General features: G+C 43.8%; 1 protein-coding gene across 1 annotated transcript in view; it reads left to right on the top strand.

The window, feature by feature from the left end:
- The window catches only part of LOC120916226 (IgGFc-binding protein-like), a 117,905-nt gene that overhangs the window by 21,064 nt on the left and 74,960 nt on the right, over positions 1-21,881 (top strand). Inside the window, exons 4-6 of the mRNA XM_040327087.1 lie at positions 3,778-3,865; positions 17,498-17,551; positions 19,651-20,877. Of these exons, the coding sequence (XP_040183021.1) occupies positions 3,796-3,865; positions 17,498-17,551; positions 19,651-20,877 (1,351 nt within the window). The 5' untranslated portion in view covers positions 3,778-3,795. The remainder of the gene's footprint in view (positions 1-3,777; positions 3,866-17,497; positions 17,552-19,650; positions 20,878-21,881) is intronic.

Genomic DNA, 21,881 nt, shown 5'->3' with positions numbered 1-21,881 from the left:
GTGTCAGAGGCGCAGCGGCGGTGGAGGACTGTGTCTGTGTTCCGACTCCCGAATGAATGGAAGCAAGCAAACATTCATTGATGGGCGTTGGTAGGTTGCATTGATGGGCACTTGTAGGTTGCATTTGATGGGCGCTGGTGAGGCTGCATTTGATGGGCACTGGTGAGGCTGCATTTGAAGGACACTGGTGAGGCTGCATTAATGGGTGCTTGTAGGCTGCATTTGATGGGCGCTTGTAGGCTGCATTTGATGGGCATTGGTAAGGCTTCATTTGAAGGGTGCTGGTGAGGCTGCATTTAATGGGCATTGGTGAGGCTTCATTGATGGGTGCTGGTGAGGCTGCATTTCATGGGCGCTGGTGAGGCTGCATTTGATGGGCACTGGTGAGGCTGCATTGATGGGTGCTGGTAGGCTGCATTTGATGGGCATTGGTGAGGCTGCAATTGAAGGGCTCTGGGGAGGCTTCATTGATGGGCGCTGGTGAGGCTGCGTTTGATGGGCACTGGTGAGGCTGCATTTTCTGAATGCTTCATTAAAAAGGGCAGGGCAAAATTGGGGTGAAGTCAGTGGTGGAGCCAATAAGGGGTGGCAAAATGAGGCTTTGCCTAGGGTGTCAAAAATACACCACCAGCTTCTCTCAGCCCAGCCCCTGGCCAGACCAGTGCAGCTCCAGCCCTACCAGGAAGGCATTTGAATTTAGGAAGCTTAGGGAGAGCCTTGCCTTCAACCAGGCACAAGCCTGGAACACCAGGCCTGAATCAACCCAAGAAGAAAAAGACCCTCCCACCACTCCCTACTTACATCAGGCTGGATACTAGACAGCGCCTCATCCCCTGATCCACGGGGCACTCAGTTCTCTCTCCCGAAAACTGATAAGAACAGATACTAGACTTGATTTTAGCCAAAAGCCTGAGGGACTAGATACATTTGTTTCAGTTTTTTTTTTGGCCAAAACCAATGCTGGAAACCATAGCTTCTATGGAATAGGACAAAGGACTCAATGAGACCAGCATTACCGTACAGGTCATGGTGAGTAGGGATTAAAGAAGTCAAAAAGTCCTCCAACCCAATCAGTTCATCGCACAATAACGCCTTCTTAGTACAGAAGGTATTTGCATGCCTCATTCCATCCCATATCCCAAAAATAGGAGGATTATTTCTCATTTCAGGACATGGGATGGAGTATGCAAACCATTCCTTAATACCCCATTGGCCAGTTGCACATTTAGAACCTCTAGTGCAGTGATGGCGACCCTTGGCACCCCAGATGTTTTGGAGCTACATTTGCTCATGCACTCTGCAGTGTAGTTGAGCATCATGGGGAATATAGTTTCAAAACATCTGGGGTGTCAAGGTTCGCCATCACTGCTCTAGTGTGTTGTGCAAAAAAGCCTAATATTTTAGAACCATTTATTCCAACCTGCGTACAGCTGTTTTAGGCTATTTGGCCACCATCAGTGCAGTGTATGGAACCCATGGCACAAAGTGTAACCATACAGGTCATGGTGATTGAATTAATAAAAAAGCCCTCCAACAGAAGGTATTCACGTTTCTCTTTTCATCCCGTATCTCGAAAAATAAGCAAAATTATTCCCAAAACAATGGGTGGAGCCATCCAAATCATTGCTTTGCACCCCTTGGGGCAGATGCACATCTAGAACTGCTGCTGCATAGTGGAAATATAGCCCTATATTACAAAGCCACATATTTTAAACTGCATACAGTTGTTTTAAGTTTTTGGCCATCATCAGTGCAGTGCATGGAAATCATGGCTTCTATGATTGGCTCCGGACCCAATGAGAGGTAAGAGCTGGGCATACAGGTCATGTTGAGAGGGGAATAAAGAAACCAAAAGCCCCCCCCCCAACCAAATCAGTCTAAGCACTTTCCCGTACTTGTTCATTCCCCGACTTATGTTGGGGTACGCTGTACACTTTGGTGGGGGTAGGTCAGCCACGCCTGGTGACCTTTGACGTCTGGTAACCCGCCTTCTGAACTTTGACCTCTGGGGAGGTCCCTGTTCCAATTCCTGTGTCCTAGCCTTATTGTTCAAGGGGAAATCCTAACCTTAACCCTAACCCTAACCTAAACCCTACCCCTAACCCATAACCCAAACCCCTTGACCCTAACTGCAGACCCTTAAGGAAGAGCCATCTTAACCCTGTGACACTATTGGTTAGCTTCCTGAGTCCTAGCCTTATTGTTCAAGGGGAAACCCTAACCCCTAACCCTAACCCTAACCTCAACCCTAACCCCTAACCCCTAACCCTAACCCCTTAACCCTAACTGCAGACCCTTAAGGAAGAGCCATCTTAACCCTGTGATGCTATTGGTTAGCTTCCTGAGTCCTAGCCTTATTGTTCAAGGGAAAACCCTAACCCTAGCCTCAACCCTACCCCTAACCCCTAACCTAATCCTAACCCTAACCCCTAACCCTTACCCCTTAACCCTAACTGCAGACCCTTAAGGAAGAGCCATCTTAACCCTGTGACGCTATTGGTTGGCTTCTATGTCATTTATCCCTCTGCAGTAAACCAGTATGTGAAAATTTGTATAGCGGTAATATTTGCTGCCTGCCTGTCAAGAAATCGGAATAAAAGTTGATGTCACAAGGAGGGGACACTCAGGTCCATCTGGGTACAATTAACTATACAAAGTATAGATTTTTAAAATACTTTTGGCCTCACATGTATAATTGGAGTAATAATAATAAAGCAGTTTCTGCGGTAACAATTACTATGTTGATACATCCGTATTCTTCAAACCTCTAACAACAAAATGACACCTAAACATCGCCAAAGTCTTTTTGGCAAGGTGTACGTGACGCGCCCAATCTTTTTATTGGGTCAAGAACATTGTCCATCATTAATTCCAGAACTTTGACAGGATTATTATAATATGAGTTCTTCCTGTATATTGAATCTACATTGCACAGTAATTAAAACAAAACACTTCTGGATTTGGCAATTGGTAAACGTGACTTGGCGATGAGAAATGGTGTCAGCTTTTGGTCCAATAAAAATAGGAAAATATCAGTTGTATGCGGTTAGCTCTTCTTAAAGGTTTCTTTTTTTTATTTATTTTTTTATAATCAGTGAATTTACTGCATACAGTAATGTCTCCAACCCTTGTGAGCAAGCCAGGAGTGGTGTGACATGTCAAGGAAGGTTGGTTTTGGATTGAAGAAATCCCTGTATGCAGTCAATTCACTGATTTTAAAAACAATACTGTGTTTCCCCGAAAATAAGCCTGGGTCTTATATTAATTTTGGCAACAAAAGACACAGTAGGGCTTATTTTTGGGGTAGGTCTTAACATGTAATTTGCTGTCTTCTCTTCCCCTCTCCCTCCCTGCCTGTCAGGAATCCCTAGTGTGATCTGAATTAAAATGCTTGTAAAATCCTATAATCCACTCTATTACAGTGGTATATAATGTACAATGTGTGTGGTTATGTAATATAATTGTGCCAAATATCTTTGTTATTGAGCCATTCTGCGCTTCTGTGACCCGCCAGAGCTCTCTTCCCTGCAATTATATTACAGAAACACACACACTGTACATTATATGTTACTGTAAAAGAGTGGATTATAGAATGTTACAAACATTTTAAACTAGGGCTTATTTTCGGGGTAGGGCTTATATTGCAGCCATCCTGGAAAATAACGCTAGGTCTTATTTTCGAGGTAGGTCTTATTTTCGGGGTAGGTCTTATTTTCATGTAAACACGGTACAAGAAGAGCTAATTGGACAGGGGCTGATATTTTTTTCTATTTACAGTGCAATGGATGATACAAAATGAGCAGCAGAATGGTTTGGAAGCTCCTGGCAGTCCTGCCCGGCAAGATGATAGTGCCAAAAATGACAGGTAAATTGGGATTAAGTCTTGAGAAAGCAGAAAAAAAACAGACGTTGCTCCTAGTTGTCCCTAAAAATTGTACAAGGAATACTAAGAAGGGGGGGCCCTTCAACACTGGCGGTCAACTAAGTGTGATTAGACAACAGCTGAACTAGACATAATGGCCTAATCCAAGGGAAAAGCAAACTGCCAAAAATAATGAAATTCAAGTTTGGCTCATGTAAGCAGGGGTTACGACTCCATTAAATGTTACCCTCCCCTGTTGCTAGTATGGCTGTGGGTTGGACCCTTATTTCTCCAAGGAAGGAAGGGCAGCAAAAACAGGGGCAGATTGGAAGAAGGAGCCCAGAGTGTCAGAAGATCTAATAGTTGGGTGCCACAAATAGTCTCCCCTTTGTGGTCCCTGCTTGGCTTCTGAAAAGCTTTAGGATGTTGAGGTCTAAGGACTAGGACTGAGGTACAGAATGCTGGTTGGCAACCCTTCTGTTTAAGACATGATGTTCTAGTGACAAGAACTGCTCCCCAAATCTGGGATGTGTTGTGTCTTTTTCACTCAGGAAAATGTTGAAGTCAAGGTTTTTCTTGGGGAAAGGGATCTTTATATGTCCATAGGACTAAAGTCCAAAGTACAAACACGCATGCTCAGAACCAATGCTAAAGTTCAAACAACAAGAGCAGAAGTTGCTCAAAGGGTGGCGGTAAAGAGCTGAAAAAACACATGATTTGGTGAAAGTTGGCTGAAAACTTTCTGCCGTGTGTATGCAGAACAATTTCACGGCCAACGCCCTTCGGACCAAAATCCACAGAAAAGTCAGATGGACGTCTGATCGTGTGTACGAGGCTTTAGGGTGATTAGACAACAGCTGAACTAGACATAATGGTATAATCCAAAGGAAAAGCAAACTGCCAAAAAGAAGAATGAAAAGTTTGGATCATGTAAGCAGGGGTTACGACTCCATTAAGGGTGACCTTACCCTGTTGCTAATATGGATGTGTGTACGCGGCATAAGAAATCCCCGGGATCCAGGTCCCAAATAACGAGGAAAATAGAAAAGCCAGTTTCCTCCCAAACAAGCAAACACACTGGAGCCCCTCAACCTGCCTGGTTGAGAATCCTGTATGCATACACTGGTGGGGTACCACACTACCACACTGGTTATGTCAGTCCACAGCATCTGTCGAGTCTAGTCCATGTTTCCAAAAGGCAATTATGGAAAAGCATATGGAAGAAGAAGCCAGTCGGGACCCTTCGGGGTAAGACCGCGCTATATTAACCACTTAAGGATATACGTCGGCAGAATGGCAGGGCTGGGCACAATCACGTACCTGTACGTGTCTCTTTAAGCCCAGCCGTGCGGCGTGCGCACGCGACCCAGTCCCGCGATAGGTCACCGGAGCTGAAGAACGGGGAGAGGTGTGTGTAAACGCACCTTCCCCGTCCTTCACAGTGGCACTGATCGTCTGTTCCCTGATATAGGGAAAGGCGATCACAGACATCATACGTCCAGCCCTGCCCCCCTACAGTTAGAAACACATATGAGGTCACACTTAACCCCTACAGCGCCCCCTAGTGATTGTACTTCCAAACTGCAATTGTCATTTTCACAGTAAACAATGCATTTTTATAGCACTTTTTGCTGGGAAAATGACAATGGTCCCAAAAATGTGTCAAAATTGTTCCGATGTGTCCGCCATAATGTCGCAGTCACGAAAAAAAACCGCTAATCGCCGCCATTAGTAGTAAAAAAAATTATTAATAAAAATGCAATAAAAATATCCCCTATTTTGTAAGCGCTATAAATTTTGCGCAAACCAATCGATAAACACTTATTGCGATTCTTTTTAACCAAAAATAGGTAGAAGAATACGTATCGGCCTAAACTGAGGAAAACATTTTTTTTTTTTATATTTTTGGGGGATATTTATTATAGCAAAAAGTAAAAAATATTGCATTTTTTTCAAAATTGTCGCTCTATTTTTGTTTAATAGCGCAAACAATAAAAACCGCAGAGGTGATCAAATACAACCAAAAGAAATCTCTATTTGTGGGAAAAAAAGGACGCCAATTTTGTTTGGGAGTCACGTCGCACGACCACGCAATTGTCAGTTAAAGCGACACAGTGCCGAATCGCAAAAAGGGGCCTGGTCCTTTACCTACATAATGGTCCGGGTCTTAAGTGGTTAAGACACCTCTCAACTCAACTCAAGGCCAAGAAGAAGCCAGGATTCAATAGCCGGTTGAGTAGAAATGTTAACTTCCTGAAATCAAAGCACCAGTTTTTCACGTTACTTTATTTAAAGAATACATTTCCTCATTTTGGGTGTACCTCACATCTGTAATTGAAGCTAATTAGCATATTTATTTTTTATCTTTCTGGGGTGTGAGAAGTAATAATAACCCTATTAATATACCAATCGTACAAAAGAGACCTGACACACTAACATGTTTATCTTGATTAGATCATCATCTTGTCGGACCTTGGTCCTCTGCCAGTCGTCTGAACTCGCTATGTGTCTTTCTTTAATAAGTTATGATGGGTGGACCTGTGCTTAATGCTTCTTTTATGCAAATTGCCATTTGAGCCGTGCCCTGTGTTCGTTGGTAACCTTTATAAACACTGGCATGTGCCAGTGAACTCTTAATCCTGGGCAGGAGAGGAGCAGGTAAGCATCTTATGTCTATCGGTGTTTTCACGAGTAGCTGCGGGAGGGTGAGCAAGGTGCAGACCACCTTAATGGTAACAGTAGCAAGACAGGTAATAGGACAGACCAGACAGGCAAATGTGTCATCTTATGGGTAATAATAGGCAATATAATGCAAAAACTAACATACAATATATATTATAATATCTGATTTGACACTGGAATTGGTAATAACCAACAAATCTTTGTAAACCTTACAATGGATAATAATAAGAGTTAAAGTGGGAGTTCACCCGAAATTTTGTTTTTTAACATTAGATTGAGGCTCATTTTGGGCAGCAGAATCGGGTGTTTTTTTTTAAATCGAAGCTGTACTTACCGTTTTAGAGAGCGATCTTCTCCGCCGCTTCCGGGTATGGGTCTTCGGGACTGGGCGTTCCTATTTGATTGACAGGCTTCCGACGGTCGCATACATCGCGTCACGAGTAGCCCGAAAGAAGCCGAACGTCCTCAAGGCGCCCCAACAGGTCATGTTTTCAGGCTCTCCATTACTTTGCACAGGTGATTTGATCAGTTTCACTGCCTTAGTAATTACCACAGCTGTTTCATTTGAGGGAAATCCTGAAAACATGACCTGTTGGTGCGCCTTGAGGACTGAAGTTGAGAAACACTGTGCTATTGTATATTATAAACATGAAGACAGATATATATATATACAGATAAGGTTGGCTGGATACTTGTGCTACATATTATGCATTGTAACCACCAATCAGAAAACATCCTTCATTTTAAGGTGACATGCCATTGGTCAGTTAGGAGGTAGCGGAAAATAATGAAAAGTAACTTCCGCACTTCCAGTGTATCGGTCGGCATTTGTCAATGTACAGTGAAACCTCGGATTGCGAGTAACGCGGTTAACGAGCATTTCGCAATACAAGCGCTGTATTTACAAAAAAAAATCCTGACTCGGTTTGCGAGTGTTGTCTTTCGCAAAACGAGCAGGATTCAAGCCACAGCGATGTGAAGTACCACATTTGGCCTGAGGTGGGAGGGGGGGAGGCACCGGAGCTGATCGGAATTGTTCGGAGCCATCCGAAAATAATTGGAAATACTCTGAAAAACTCAAAAATTCGCAGTTCCAGAGCCTTTCCGAGGTGTCCATGAGCCTTTCTGAATATTTCTGAGGTTCTCTGGTGCCCACCCACCTCTGGACACATAGAAATCAATGTGAAACACATTATTTTTGTTTCCATTGACTTCTACAGGGAAACTCGCTTTGATATGCAAGTCTTTTGGATTACGAGCATTCTCCTGGAACGGATTATGCTCATAATCCAAGGTTCCACTGTATAAACAATCCGGTTTTACCGGACCTGCCACATTCATGCTTTGAAATGTTTTTTTTTTTAAGGAGAGTATAATACCTAATTCTATTGTACAGTAAGCTCATCATTATGTCTCACTTCATAAACAAGTAATCCCCGCTTAAATCTAACCTGGAAAACTCCCAGACATTTCACAGGGTAAATGCAAAGGAGGGGTTGACCGCACTCCAGTCCTCAGATAAATGAAAGCTTTATTGGGTAAAATCCATATAAAAAGTACACCACAAGCCCAAAACACAAAACGAATATACAAATGATAACACAATTTCATGCAGATTACGCTTAGTCAACGGGCCACATATCGGGATTCATGCGTGGTCATTAACTCTTTTTGTTCCCGTACCTCGTGATCAGGCCTGAATCTCCATAACGCTAGTCTGCTCCCGGTGGCCAAAGACTGGTAGGGAGAAGCCAGCGCACCGGCTCCCCTCGCTACCAGAGGATCTGTCACCTAACCACGCGCTGTAGCTGTTCTTTCATTTGGTTACCCATAGCAACTACCTCCTCGTCCTTGCCTTTCTGAGTTAACCTTTTTGTAGCAATGTTACTCATACCCCATAGTGCTTTACAGGCCCAGGTTCTTTGGGATACGCCAACATGCACCCTGTTAAATCATGTGATAATATATATACCCTCTATTGTAACCTATAATATATATAGCTATCGCATAAATGTATAATGTGTATTTGTCCCTTGTTTGCTAATATCCTTTAACCAGAGTGTATTAGGCGTAAGGCTATAATTAGAGTTGAGCGGACACCTGGATGTTCGGGTTTGACGGGTTCGGCCGAACTTCAGAAAAAAGTCCGGGTTCGGGACCCGAACTTGACCCGAACTTGACGCCGAACCCGAACCCCATTGAAGTCATTGGGGACCCGTACTTTTGACTACTAAAATGTCTCTAAAAACGAATGGAAAGGGCTAGAGGGCTGCAAATGGCAAATAAATGTGGATCGGGAAATAACTTAAAATAACATAAAAAAAACAAAAAAAAACAATAAAAATATATAATAATCTTGACCTAGGAGGATGGTTAGGGTTAAGGTTAGGGTTGGGGTTAGGGTTAGGGGGTTAGGGTTAGGGTTAGGGTTGGGGTTACAGTTAGGGAGTTAGGGTTGGGGTTAGGGTGTTAGGGTTGGGGTTAGGGTTAGGGGGTTAAGGGGTTAGGGTTAGGGTTGGGGTTAGGGTTAGGGGGTTAGGGTTAGGGTTAGGGTTAGGGTTGGGGTTAGGGTTAGGGGGTTAGGGTTAGGGTTATGGTTGGGGTTAAGGAAAGGGGGTTAGGGTTAGGGGGTTAGGGTTAGGGGGTTAGGGTTGGGGTTGGGTTAGGGTTAGGGGGTTAGGGTTGGGGTTAGGGTAAGAAATGCAGTGCTGGTGCAATATGCAGAGTATCTCACAGAAAGAAATGCAGTGCAGCTGCAATATGCAGAGTATCTCACAGGAACATATGCAGTGCTGCTGCAATTGAATTTGTGAACCAGGACTGACACCTGTATAATTCTCTCCCTATAAGAACAAGCAGGAACCTTGCCCTAAACTAGCTAATGCAGAGTATCTCACATGAACCTATGCAGTGCTGGTGTAATATGCAGAGTATCTCACAGGAACCTATGCAGTGCTGGTGTAATATGTAGACTATCTCACAGGAACCTATACAGTGCTGCTGTAATATGCAGAGTATCTCACAGGAACCTATGCAGTGCTGCTGTAATATGCAGAGTATCTCCTATATAATTTTCTCCCTATAATAACAAGCAGGAACCTTGCCCTAAACTATGTAATGCACAGTATCTCACAGGGGACAGATGCAGTGCTGGTGTAATATGCAGAGTATCTCCTATATAATTCTCTCCCTATAGCAACAAGCAGGAACCTTGCCCTAAACTGTCTAATGCAGAGTATCTCACAGGAACCTACTCAGTGCTGGTGTAATATGCAGAGTATCTCCTATATAATTCTCTCCCTATAGCAACAAGCAGGAACCTTGTCCTAAACTGTCTAATGCAGAGTATCTCACAGGGACAGATGCAGTGCTGGTGTAGATTTCTGAAGCAGGATAGTCCTATCTCAATCTCTCCCTCAGATCAGCAGCAGCCTTTCCCTACCCTAGCTGAAGCAGTGTGCTGTGTGCTGTGTGCCTCTAGCTTATATAGAGGCTGGGTCACATGCTGGGTCACATGCTGCACTGGCCAATCACAGCCATGCCATTAGTAGGCATGGCTGTGATGGCTTCTTAGGCACAGTAGTAAAACAAATGGGCATTGGCTGCCCTGCAGCCCGCCGTAAAATTGCCGAACACCCGACCCGAACCCAAACTTTCAGCAAAAAGTCCGGGTTCGGGTCCGGGTACAAAAAAAACAAAGTCTGTGCCGAACTCAACCCTAGCTATAATGCTAGTTATAAAGACTGACACAATTGCTAGTTACACAAATTGTGAAGGAGCGGTAAACACCCCGCTCCTATACCGCTCCAAAGATGTTGCTGGGGAAGGATTATTTCAGGCGTTATTTATGCGGTATTTTTAGCGCTAAAACGCCTGAAATACGCCTCAGTGTGAAAGGGGCCTTACAGAGGCTCTAACCTCTTACACCTCTGTCTAAAAAAAAATTCAAAGTTTTGCCTTTAGAAACACTTGAAATTTTCATTAAAAAAAAAATGGTCCTCTTCATTCTGCTAAGTCCCTGGCTTGCTGCCCAGCTATCATATGTTTTGGCATAAAACATATAATACGTCATTGACATAATCCAAAATCTTTCTTGCTGACTCACGCCGTAAAAGGGTTCTGTGATTCATACGCTGATTTCTTGCCAAGCTGCAGGAAACAACGAAGAGTAAAATTAATTCTAGAGATATTATCTTAAAAGAGATTGCGGAAAAAGTGCCAGCCAAACTCTGAGAACAGTGCCAAACCCAACAATTACAAGAATAACGTACCTACAAGACCAAACAATCAAGAACATTGTGACTGAACTCACACAAGAAACTAATCAAACAAGGAATAACACGGAATAATGACATAATTACATACATAATGTCATAATAAAACTACAGTAAGACACATTGTCATAACGTGATGGATTGATGTTGACATCTGTTTGGTAAAAAAACATGTTAACAACGATAAATGAAAATTGAATCATCGACAATGAAAAGGGAATCTCAAAGGGCCAATTCATTAAGGCAATAAAAGTTCTTTTAACTGCTTAACGACCGTGTCACGGCGATATACACCAGCAGAATGGCACGGCTGGGCAAATTAACGTATATATATATATATATATACGTTGCCCTTTAGGCCCTGCATTGTGGGCGTGCATGTGGCCAGGGCCGGACTTACCATTGGGCTTGACTGGGCTCAAACCCATGGGCCCCGCCCAATAGGGGGCCCTGGGAGGAGGAAGCAGGAAGAGCCATGCCGCTGCTGATGAAGAGGTAAGAAGTAAGTCCCCTTCACCCCCCGCTCACCAACTATGATCGGCGAACCCCCCTCAACAACTTTGATCAACTTTGATCGGCTTTGTTCTCGGCGGCACCCCCCCGCTCAACAAATTTGATCAGCTTCGATCTCGGCGGCACCCCCCCGCTCAACAACTTCGATCAGCTTCGATCTCGGCGGCCCCCTACCGCTCAACAAATTAGATCAGCTTCGATCCCTCGATCTCGGCGGCACCCCCACCCCACCCCCCCGCTCCACAACTTCGATCAGCTTTGATCTCGGCGGCACCCCCACGCTCTCAACAACTTTGACCCCCCCACTTCTCGGCTCCAGGGGGCCCCTCAATCAACACTCAAGCCCAGGGGCCCCCACCACCCTAAGTCCTGCCCTGCACGCGGCCGCCGCGAGCTCCGTGAGAGTGACAGCGGGGTCCCGCGGACTCGATGTCCGTGGGGACACCTGCGATTGTCTCACAGAGAGGAAGAACGGGGAGCCATGATTAAGCACTGACCACAGTGTGAAATGCGTAGGCTGCTCTCGCCACTGTTTTGCTGTACTTTGTAAAAAAAATACAGGCAGACTCGTGTGAAGGGGGGCCTAAATATTTAAAATGTATTTATCATTGCAGATTACACACTATTGATGATTACATGTTGGCCCTGAACGAGTCATTGATGCAATGGCGGTGCATGAGCAGACTGACCTTGGCCAGTCATTCAGAAAATTAATGTTACGTCTCGATTAATAACAATCATCCCAATATGTCTGCCACAATTGGGTGGATCTGACATATTTTGTAGAAGGGTTATGTTTAAAAAAAAATAATCTTTATATGATTAATGTATCCTTTATACTTGTTGCAGTTATTATAATTATTGGTGTTATAGTTATTATTATTATTATTATTATTATTATTATTATTATTATTATTATTATTATAATCATCTATTTGCACAGTCCATACATATTTAAGCAAAAGTGTTGCAATACAGAAGGAGGTCAAATTTAATTATTTATTTATTTTTTTGTCCTTTCCAGCCTATTAATATTCATGATTTAATCACCATGTGATGACCCTTTTTGCCCTCAATTGAACAGTCAATGTTTAGTGACAGCACATAAGCTGAGACGTATTAGAAAACAAATTGCCTGTCAGTTCCATTTATTATTCAGGTTCTTCTGTCATTAGATCCCATTACTCCTTCTCTCCACGCCTAGTGGTTATAGTTGTCGGACTGGTTTCCTAAATGCCAAGTCTACACCCTGGTGGAAAGTTTCCAAACTGCAGCTAATCACCTGTTTTCCGTAACAGAAGCTCTGCTGATCCTCATGTTGTAGAGCTGCCTCTGTGTACAGCCATGGCCAAAAGTTTTGAGAATGACACAAATACTAGTTTTCGCAAAGTCTGCTGCCTCAGTTTTTGAGATGGGAAATTGCATATACTCCAGAATGCTATGAAGAGTGATCAGACGAATTGCAATTAATTGCAAAGTTCCTCTTTGCCATGAAAATTAACTTAATCCCATAAAAAAAAATCCACTGCATTTGTGAAGAAGGCTTCAGGGTGCCCAAGAAAGTCCAGCAAGCGCCAGGACCGTCTCCAAAAGAGGATTCAGCTGCGGGATCGGAGTGACACCAGTGCAGAGCTTGCTCAGGAATGACAGCAGGCAGGTGTGAACGCATCAGCATGCACAGTGAGGCAAAGACTTTTGGAAGATGGCCTGGTGTCAAGAAGGGCAGCAAAGAAGCCACTTCTCTCCAAAAAAACATCAGGGACAGATTTATCTTCTGCAGAAAAGTATGGTGAATGGACTGCTGAGGACTGGGGCAAAGTCATATTCTCAGATGAAGCCTCTTTCCGATTGTTTGGGGCATCAGGAAAAAGGCTTGTCCGGAGAAGAAAAGGTGAGCGCTACCATCAGTCCTGTGTCATGCCAACAGTAAAGCATCCTGAGACCATTCATGTGTGGGGTTGCTTCTCATCCAAGGGAGTGGGCTCACTCACAATTTTGCCCAAAAACACAGCCATGAATAAAGAATGGTACCAAAACACCCTCCAACAGCAACTTCTTCCAACAATCCAACAACAGTTTGGTGAAGAACAATGCATTTTCCAGCAGGATGGAGCACCGTGCCATAAGGCAAAAGTGATAACTAAGTGGTTCGTGGACCAAAACGTTGACATTTTGGGTCCATGGCCCAGAAACTCCCCAGATCTTAATCCCATTGAGAACTTGTGGTCAATCCCCAAGAGGCGGGTGGACAAACAAAAACCCACTAATTCTGACAAACGCCAAGAAGTGATTATGAAAGAATGGGTTGCTATCAGTCAGGAATTAGCCCAGAAGTTGATTGAGAGCATGCCCAGTCGAATTGCAGAGTTCCTAAAAAAGAAGGGCCAACACTGCAAATACTGACTCTTTGCATAAATGTCATGTAATTGTCAAGAAAAGCCTTTGAAACGTATGAAGTGCGTGTAATTATATTTCACTACATCACAGAAACAACTGAAATAAAGATCTAAAAGCAGTTTAGCTGCAAACTTTGTGAAAATGAATATTTGTGTCATTCTCAAAACTTTTGGCCACAGCTGTAGAGTCTAATGCCCCGTACACACGATCGGAATTTCTGATGGAAAAAGTCAGACGGACTTTTTCCATCGGAATTTCCGACCATGTGTATGCCCCATCGGATTATTTCCATCGGAAATTCCGATGAATTCCGTCGGAGTTTAGATAGAGAACATGTTCTCTTTTACTCCAACGGAATTCCGTTGGATGTGATTTTGGTCGGACAAAAGTCCGACCGTGTGTACATGGGGTTAAGGCTGGATTCACACCTATGCCATAGGTATGAATCCAGCCTTAAAGGGCTTTCCTACCGGAGCCTTACATCCATTCAATTTAGTCTCCTAACTCTCTCAAACTATGAAGAGTCAGTGCACCAATCTAACCAATTGGTGTAAATGTAAAATACATGTAAACATTTTTTTTTGCTAGAAAATTACTCAAACCCCCCACAAATCATATGTTTTCTATCAGAGACCAGGGGTGTCATATGGCCTGCTGGAGACTTTATGGTAAACTATGTCACCGCACCCGGTCTTCGAAAGATCATAGAGATGTCCAGGGGGGCCATATGGCCCGCCGGATTCTCTATGGTAAACTATGACACAGCGCCTGGCCTCCGAAAGATCATAGCGATGTTTCCGGGGGTGGCCTATGTCCTACTGGATTCTATATGGTGAACTATGACACCACGCCCGGCCTCCGAAAGATCATAGAGATGTCCGGGGGGGCCATATGGCCTGCCGGATTCTCTATGGTAAACTATGAGACCGCCCGGCCTCTGAAAGATCATAGAGATGTCCAGGGGGCCATATGGCCTGCCGGATTCTCTATGGTAAACTATGAGACTGTCCGGCCTCCGAAAGATCATAGAGATGTCTGGGGGGCCATATGGCCGGCCAGATTCTCTATGGTAAACTATGAAACCGCGCCTGGGCCTCCAAAAGATCATAGAGATGTCCGGGGGCCATATGGCCGACCGGATTCTCTATGGTAAACTATGACACCGCGCCCGGCCTCCAAAAGATCATAGAGATGTCCGGGGGGGCCATATGGTCCCTATGGTAAACTATGAGACCGCCCGGCCTCCGAAAGATCATAGAGATGTCTGGGGGAGCCATGTGGCCCGCTGGATTCTCTATAGTAAACTTCCGGCATGAACAGATTCCTTCTCCCTCTCGACGATCGTCTGGGCGAGCCTGGAGAAGCACCGGAGGGTGACGGGAGGGGGGCATCCCTTCCCGCTGCCTGTAAGAGCTATAAAGTGGCTGAACAGCTCCTATCTTTGGTCTTATGTTGAAGGGAATTGCCGGCTCTAAAAGAAGATATCTGGATGATGACTGTAGCTGAACCCATCATTAAGATATCACCGTTCAAAGCCGACGACTTCCTCGGATGTCGTTGGGCAGGAAGTGGTTATTGTTCAAATAAAATTAAGCATTTGAATTGGGCAATTACACTTTGATTCCAGTTTTAATAAATCATTCCTACAGAGATGAAGCAGCTGATCTTGTTAATAAATTATAGAGCCGGTTCTGTGGCATGAATAATATTTATAGCCATGAATGACTATGTATGTCTACATAAAATATGCGTTAGGCGGACTCGTGTTAATTATGTGATGTCAAGGACAGATTTGTAATGAGAGAAGTGAAGAGGAGATGTAAAAAACGAAATCTGACTATTAGTGATTGCCGGTCAGTCTGATTGTATCCAGGATGGTGAATACTTGTGGCTCTTTGTAGTGCATGGACTGTAAAGAATCCTTCAGCTGGATTTAATGTATCCACTTGTAAGATCGAAGAAAGGTAAAGAATACAATGTTTTCAAATGATAAAAATAATGACTGCATGATAACTGTATTTAATATTTTTTTTTTCCTATATTATTATAATAGCTGTCTATTCAATTGTTTGTAAATGTATTATTATTATTTTTTTAAAACCTTTCATGCCTAAGGCCCCGTACACACGAGAGGATCGATCCGCTGAAATTGATCCGCTGACCGGTTTCAGCGGATAGATCCCCTGGTGTGTACAATCCAGCGGATCTGTTTCCGCGGATTTTTGTCCCCGGGGATGGATTTCCAGCGGATAAAAATTTCCTAACATGCTAAGAAATCTATCCGCTGGAATCCATTCCAACGGATTGATCCGCTGGTCTGTACAGACTCCCCGGATCAATCCGTCCGAATCCATCCCCCGCATGCGTCGTAATGATTCGACGCATGCGTGGAACTCCTTATATCACCGCGTCGCGTACGTCGCCGCGTCATCATCGCGGCGACGGCGCGACGCGTCACCGCGGACTGAATTCCGCTGGGATTTTGATCTCCTGGTTAGTACAACCAGGAGATCAAAATCCGCCACAGGATTTATCCGCGGAAACGGTCCGGAGGACCGTTTCCGCGGATAAATCCTCTCGTGTGTACTAGGCATAAGGGTAAAAATAAATCGAAATGCCTAAGCTCAATTTTGCAATTTTGACATGTGTTAGTAAAACCGTACATCCAGGGGCAATATACCGCGTTTTTTTCAGGATGAATTGGGCTTTTATTTGGAAGTCAAAACATATGGATACTCCCACTTCAGCTGTGGAAGATTTGGCTGCTCAATGACCGGGCCATTTTTTTTGCGATTCGGCACTGCGTCGCTTTAACTGACAATTGCGCGGTTGTGCGACGCTGCACCCAAACAAAATTAATGTCTTTTTTCCCCTCAAACGGAAGGTGGAGGAGAACAAGGTCTCCAATATCCACCAGCTCCGTGATGTCATCATGGAGGAGTGGAAGAGGACGTCAGTGACAACCTGTGAAGCTCTGGTGACCTCAATGCCCAAGAGGGTTAAGGCAGTGCTTGAAAATAATTGTGGCCCCTGAAAATATTGAGACTTTGGATCCAATTTGGAAATTTTCACGTTTAGACATTAATGGCTGTGTGTTGAGTTATTTTGAGGGGACAGCAAATGTACACTGTTATACAAGCTGTACACTCACTACACAACATTGTAGCAAAGTGTCATTTCTTTAGTGTTGTCACATGAAAAGTTATAATAAAAAAATTACAAAAATGTGAGGGTGTACTGACTTTTATGATATATATATATATAGACTGTATGTGTAATAAAGTTATGTTTTAAATCTTCGAATGAGACAGTTGTAGAAGAATGTAAGTGCATATTTTTTAGAGAGGGAGCACACCTCAAACTGCTTGCTTTCAGACTCTCTCTCTGTAATTCAGACTCTCTCTCTCTGTAATTGACTCTACATACACTCTGAATTATGAGAACAGGCTCAGGGAAGGAGAAATGAGGAGGTGTCACATCCCTGACTCATGCATATGTACGCAAAATTAATCTTGACCTATTGAGCTCAGTAACAAAAGACAATTTTTTAAGCTTAGTTAGGCCTAGAAAAGGAGATAAAAGATCCTAGAAATTTTGAAATACTTACAACATATACGGTACGTTTCACATTTACCAAACTAAAAACATATTTTTTTTTTTAAGCTATGGATGTTTTTTGTATTATCAGGTTGTGGTATTGTAAAAATGACTTACATTTACCTTTATTTTTATACCGTTTTATGTATAGGTTTATTTTGTTTCTTTTCAGAAATGGGGGCCCACGGGATTCTCCTGCTATGTACGCTAATTGCAGCTTTTTTGGGTAAGAATGAAATCTTTAAAAACTATTTAAAAATATTAGTCTAAGAATGAAATCAGTGAAGACTGTTAAAGGATGTATGGACCTGATCTTTAACCCTTACGTGACCCGAGTTCCTTGAAGACTACTTTAGATTTTAGATTCCTGGTCAAGTGAAGCAGAGGGGGAGACCCACAAAGAAGTTACGCTGGCGTATCTATTGATTCTAGTTTTCTCCGGCGTATCTTTGTTTTGTATCCACAAAACAAGATACGCCTCAAGCTGTGCTAGAACCGACTGGCGTACGTCTTAGTACGCCGTCGGATCTAAGGTGCATATTTCCGCTGGCCGCTAGGTGGCGTTTCCGTCGATTTCCGAGTCGTGTATGCAAATTAGCTAGATACGGCGATCCACGAACGTACGTCCGGCCCGGCGCATTTTTTTACGTCGTTTCCATAAGGCTTTTTTCGGCGTATAGTTACCCCTGCTATATGAGGCGTATCCTATGTTAAGTATGGCCGTCGTTCCCGCGTCTAATTTTGAATTTTTTACGTCGATTGCGTAAGTCGTTCGCGAATAGGGCTTTGCGTAGAATAACGTTCACGTCGTAAGCATTGGCTTGTTGCGGATTAATTTCGAGCATGCGCACTGGGATACCCCCACGGACGGCGCATGCGCAGTACAAAAAAAATGTCATTTACGTTGGGTCAAGACCTATTTACATAAAACACGCCCCCATCACATCTATTTGAATTGCGCGCACTTTCGCCGCCAAAGTTACACTACGCCGCCGTAACTTACGGCGCAAATTCTTTCAGGATACCAAAAATACGCTGTAAGGTACGGCGGCGTAGTGTATCAGAGATACGCTATGCCGGACGGAAAGATGCGCCAGGGTACGTGGATCTGGCCCAGAGTCTGTATGCATTAGTGCTGAGATTGGCAATAATGCTTACGCTGTTTTTTCTACCTAAAGCATTTTAGGATTGTGGGGAAATTAGGTTTTTATTTGGTACTCTGTTTTAAAAAAAACAATACTTTTTTATGACTAGCTGATAAATGGGCAAAAATGTTGCTGTTGCCATCTACTGCATGCTGAGAGAACAGCACCCAAAACCATTAAAAAGTTTCCATATCAACCAGGCAGTTATAGGGACACCTACAAAAGGACCCTTCTCATTTGCAGGGAAAACTAGATAAAGCTCGGAACCCGGTGCATCACATGACCACAGATTAATGTGAGTAATTGGGAAATTTAGAATAAAAAAACTCTAATCCAGTGATTAGCTGGGAGGGGAAAGGGGTATGAGCAGTGCCAGGATTAGGGGTAGATTTAGGTAGGAGATACGACGGCGTATCTCCAGATACGCCGTTGTATCTCTGAGTGTGCGGCATCGTATCTATGCGCCTGATTCATAGAATCAGTTACGCATAGATTTGACTAAGATCCGACCAGCGTAAGTCTCTTACGTCGTCGTATCTTAGTTGCAATTTTAGGCTGGCCGCTAGGTGGCGCTTCCGTATATTTACCCTTCGAATATGCAAATTAGGTAGATACGCCGATTCAGAAACGTAGGTTTGCCCGGCTCATTTTTTTACGTCGTTTACGTTAGGCTTTTTCCGGCGTATAGTTACCCCTGCTATATGAGGCGTACCCTATGTTAAGTATGGACGTCGTTCCCACGTCGAGTTTTGAAAATTTTACGTCGTTTGCGTAAGTCGTTTGCGAATAGGGCTGGACGTAATTTACGTTCACGTTGAAAGCAATGACGATTTGCGGCAGAATTTCGAGCATGCGCACTGGGATTCTTTCACTAATGGCGCATGCGCCGTTCGTAAAAAACGTAAAGTACGCGGGGTCACCATTCATTTAAATAAAACACGCCCACATCATCCCCATTTGAATTAGGCGGGCTTACGCCGGCCCACATACGTTATGCCGCCGTAACTTAGGGCGCAAGTTCTTTCTGAAAACGGAACTTGCGCCCTAATTTACGGCGGCGTAACGTATCTGAGATACGCTTATCTTACTGAATCTAGCCCTTATTCTTTAACCGTTATCAATACATTGTTAAAATGTTTTAAACCAATGCATTTCTTCTTTATTTTTTCTTTTCTTTCAGACATGGGGTGGACAGGTCCTGCAGGGACGGAGTTCATTACCACCTTCTTGCAGAATGGGGCAAATGGTTTGTCTGGTCAAAAATGTACTCTTCGGGTGACCGGCCTTCATGATAACACCACAGTCACTGTCACAGTGATGGGGGGATCCTTCAAGACAACCTTTGAAATGCAAAATAAAAATGCCCTGACTCTGGCTCTTCCAGCATCCACGGAGGTTAGAGGAAGTGGAGTTTTTACGAAAACAGTCCACATCAAATCTACCTTTCCCATCATTGTCCTTTTGCTTCATGAAAAATTCCGTACGGCTGAGACAACAGTTTTGCAACCAATGTCCAGTTTAGGGACTGTTTATTACCTTTACACCCCCAAAACTGGATCTTCTGGTTCCTCTAAGGTTTTCTCTGTGTTGGCGGCTGAAGAAACTCCTGTTGAGATTCACAACAAAGGATTTATTCAGCTGAATGGGAAAGGATATAGACCGAATAGTGTTATTAACATCACGTTAGCTCCTATGGAAGGTGTTCAGCTTCTCAGCCCAGAAGATCTTTCAGGTTCTAAAGTGGTTTCTAACAAACCAGTGGCTGTGTTGAGTGGAAACACCTGTGCCCAAAAAAACTCCAAGTGTAATCACGCCTTTGAGCAACTCTTGCCTGTGCCCAGCTGGGGAACTCGCTACCTGGTGGCACCAGTCTCTATATTATCACAACAGAAATCAGACACCGTCGCGGTTATTTCCGCTGGTCCCACCAAAGTGACCTACACCTCGGGTGATAAACAAGAGAAGCAAAACATGGTGGAGGGTCAGGTTTTAGAGCTTGAAATATCAAGCGCGCCATTAAAAATTGAAGCGGATAACGGAGTGCAGGTCATTTTTCTCAGCTCAGGTGGCAAAGGCAGCAGGTATGAGTACTCTCCTTTCATGATGAATATCTTAGACGTCGATAGCTACTGCTCAGAGTATGCCGTATTTGGACACCGAAGCATTGACAACTATTTTACCATAATAGCCGAGAATGCTGCAATGGAAGGCCTCACTATTGATGGGAAAAGCCTTAAGGATCCCGAGTGGAAGTCAATTCCGGATACTGAATTCCACTGGCTCGAGTACAATTATGGAAATTCTGCAACCTCTCACAGAATTGAACATGGGAATAAAAAATTTGGCCTGCAGAGTTTCGGAATCAGTTCGGTCTACAGCTACGGCAATGTGGGAGCCTGTGTCAAAGGTATTCTTTTGAAAGCTTTTTTTTTTATTTATTTAAATGTTTTTGAATTAACCCCTTTGCACCTAAGGGTAAAATAAATCTAAAAGCCCAAAGCCGCGTACACACGATCAGTTTTCTCTCGTTCTTCTTGGACGAGAAAACCGGCCATGTGTAGGCTCTCCAACAGTTTTCCCAACGAGGAAGCCACCGAGAATCACAACGAGAAAATTTAGAACATGTTTTAAATTTTCTCGTCGCGAATCGCTGCGTTTTTTTCCTCTGAAGTTTTCCCATAGGGGAGCCTACACACGGCCGGTTTTCTCGACCAAGAGAAAACACGGGGAAAAGGGACCAAGCCAGTCCTCGGTTTTCCCATCGGCGGTTTTTTCACTTACCTCATCCTTCGATTTTGCTTTTAAATGTCCTTATTTCTTCTGAGAAATCCTCACTTCCTGTTCTTCTGTCTGTAACTCTGCACCGTAATGGGAGGCTTTCTCCCTGGTGTGGAGTGTCGTGCTCGCCCCCTCCCTTGGACTACAGGAGAGTCAGGACTCTCTCTACGTTGCAGACAGAGAAAGGAGCTGTGTGTTAGTGAGCGTCCTGACTCTCTTGTAGTCCAAGGGAGGGGGCGAGCACGACACTCCACACCAGGGAGAAAGCCTCGCATTACTGTGTGTAGTTACAGATAGAAGAACAGGAAGTGAGGATTTCTCAGAAGAAATAAGGACATTTAAAAGCAAAATGGAAGGATGAGGTAAGTGAAGGAGGACTGCACTGAGGTAAAGGAAGCTATTTAGGGATTTTTTTTTTTACCTTTACAACCCCTTAACTCTAGCATTGACCGAGATCAAACCTTGAGCTAGGGATTTTTTTGTATTTCATTTTTTTTATTATTATTTAATTTTTTTACGCACCCTTTTTTTTTACTCTGCAAGGAAAGTAAGAGATAGTCTCTACTAAGTAGGAACAACAATCTGTCTCTTCCTCTAGTCAGCCACATTCCCCCCACAGTTAGAACACACACG

This window comes from Rana temporaria, chromosome 10 (genome assembly GCF_905171775.1).
Source record: "Rana temporaria chromosome 10, aRanTem1.1, whole genome shotgun sequence".
In the NCBI taxonomy this organism is placed as follows: Eukaryota; Metazoa; Chordata; class Amphibia; order Anura; family Ranidae; genus Rana; species Rana temporaria.
This window is presented reverse-complemented; position numbering and strand designations above follow the sequence as displayed.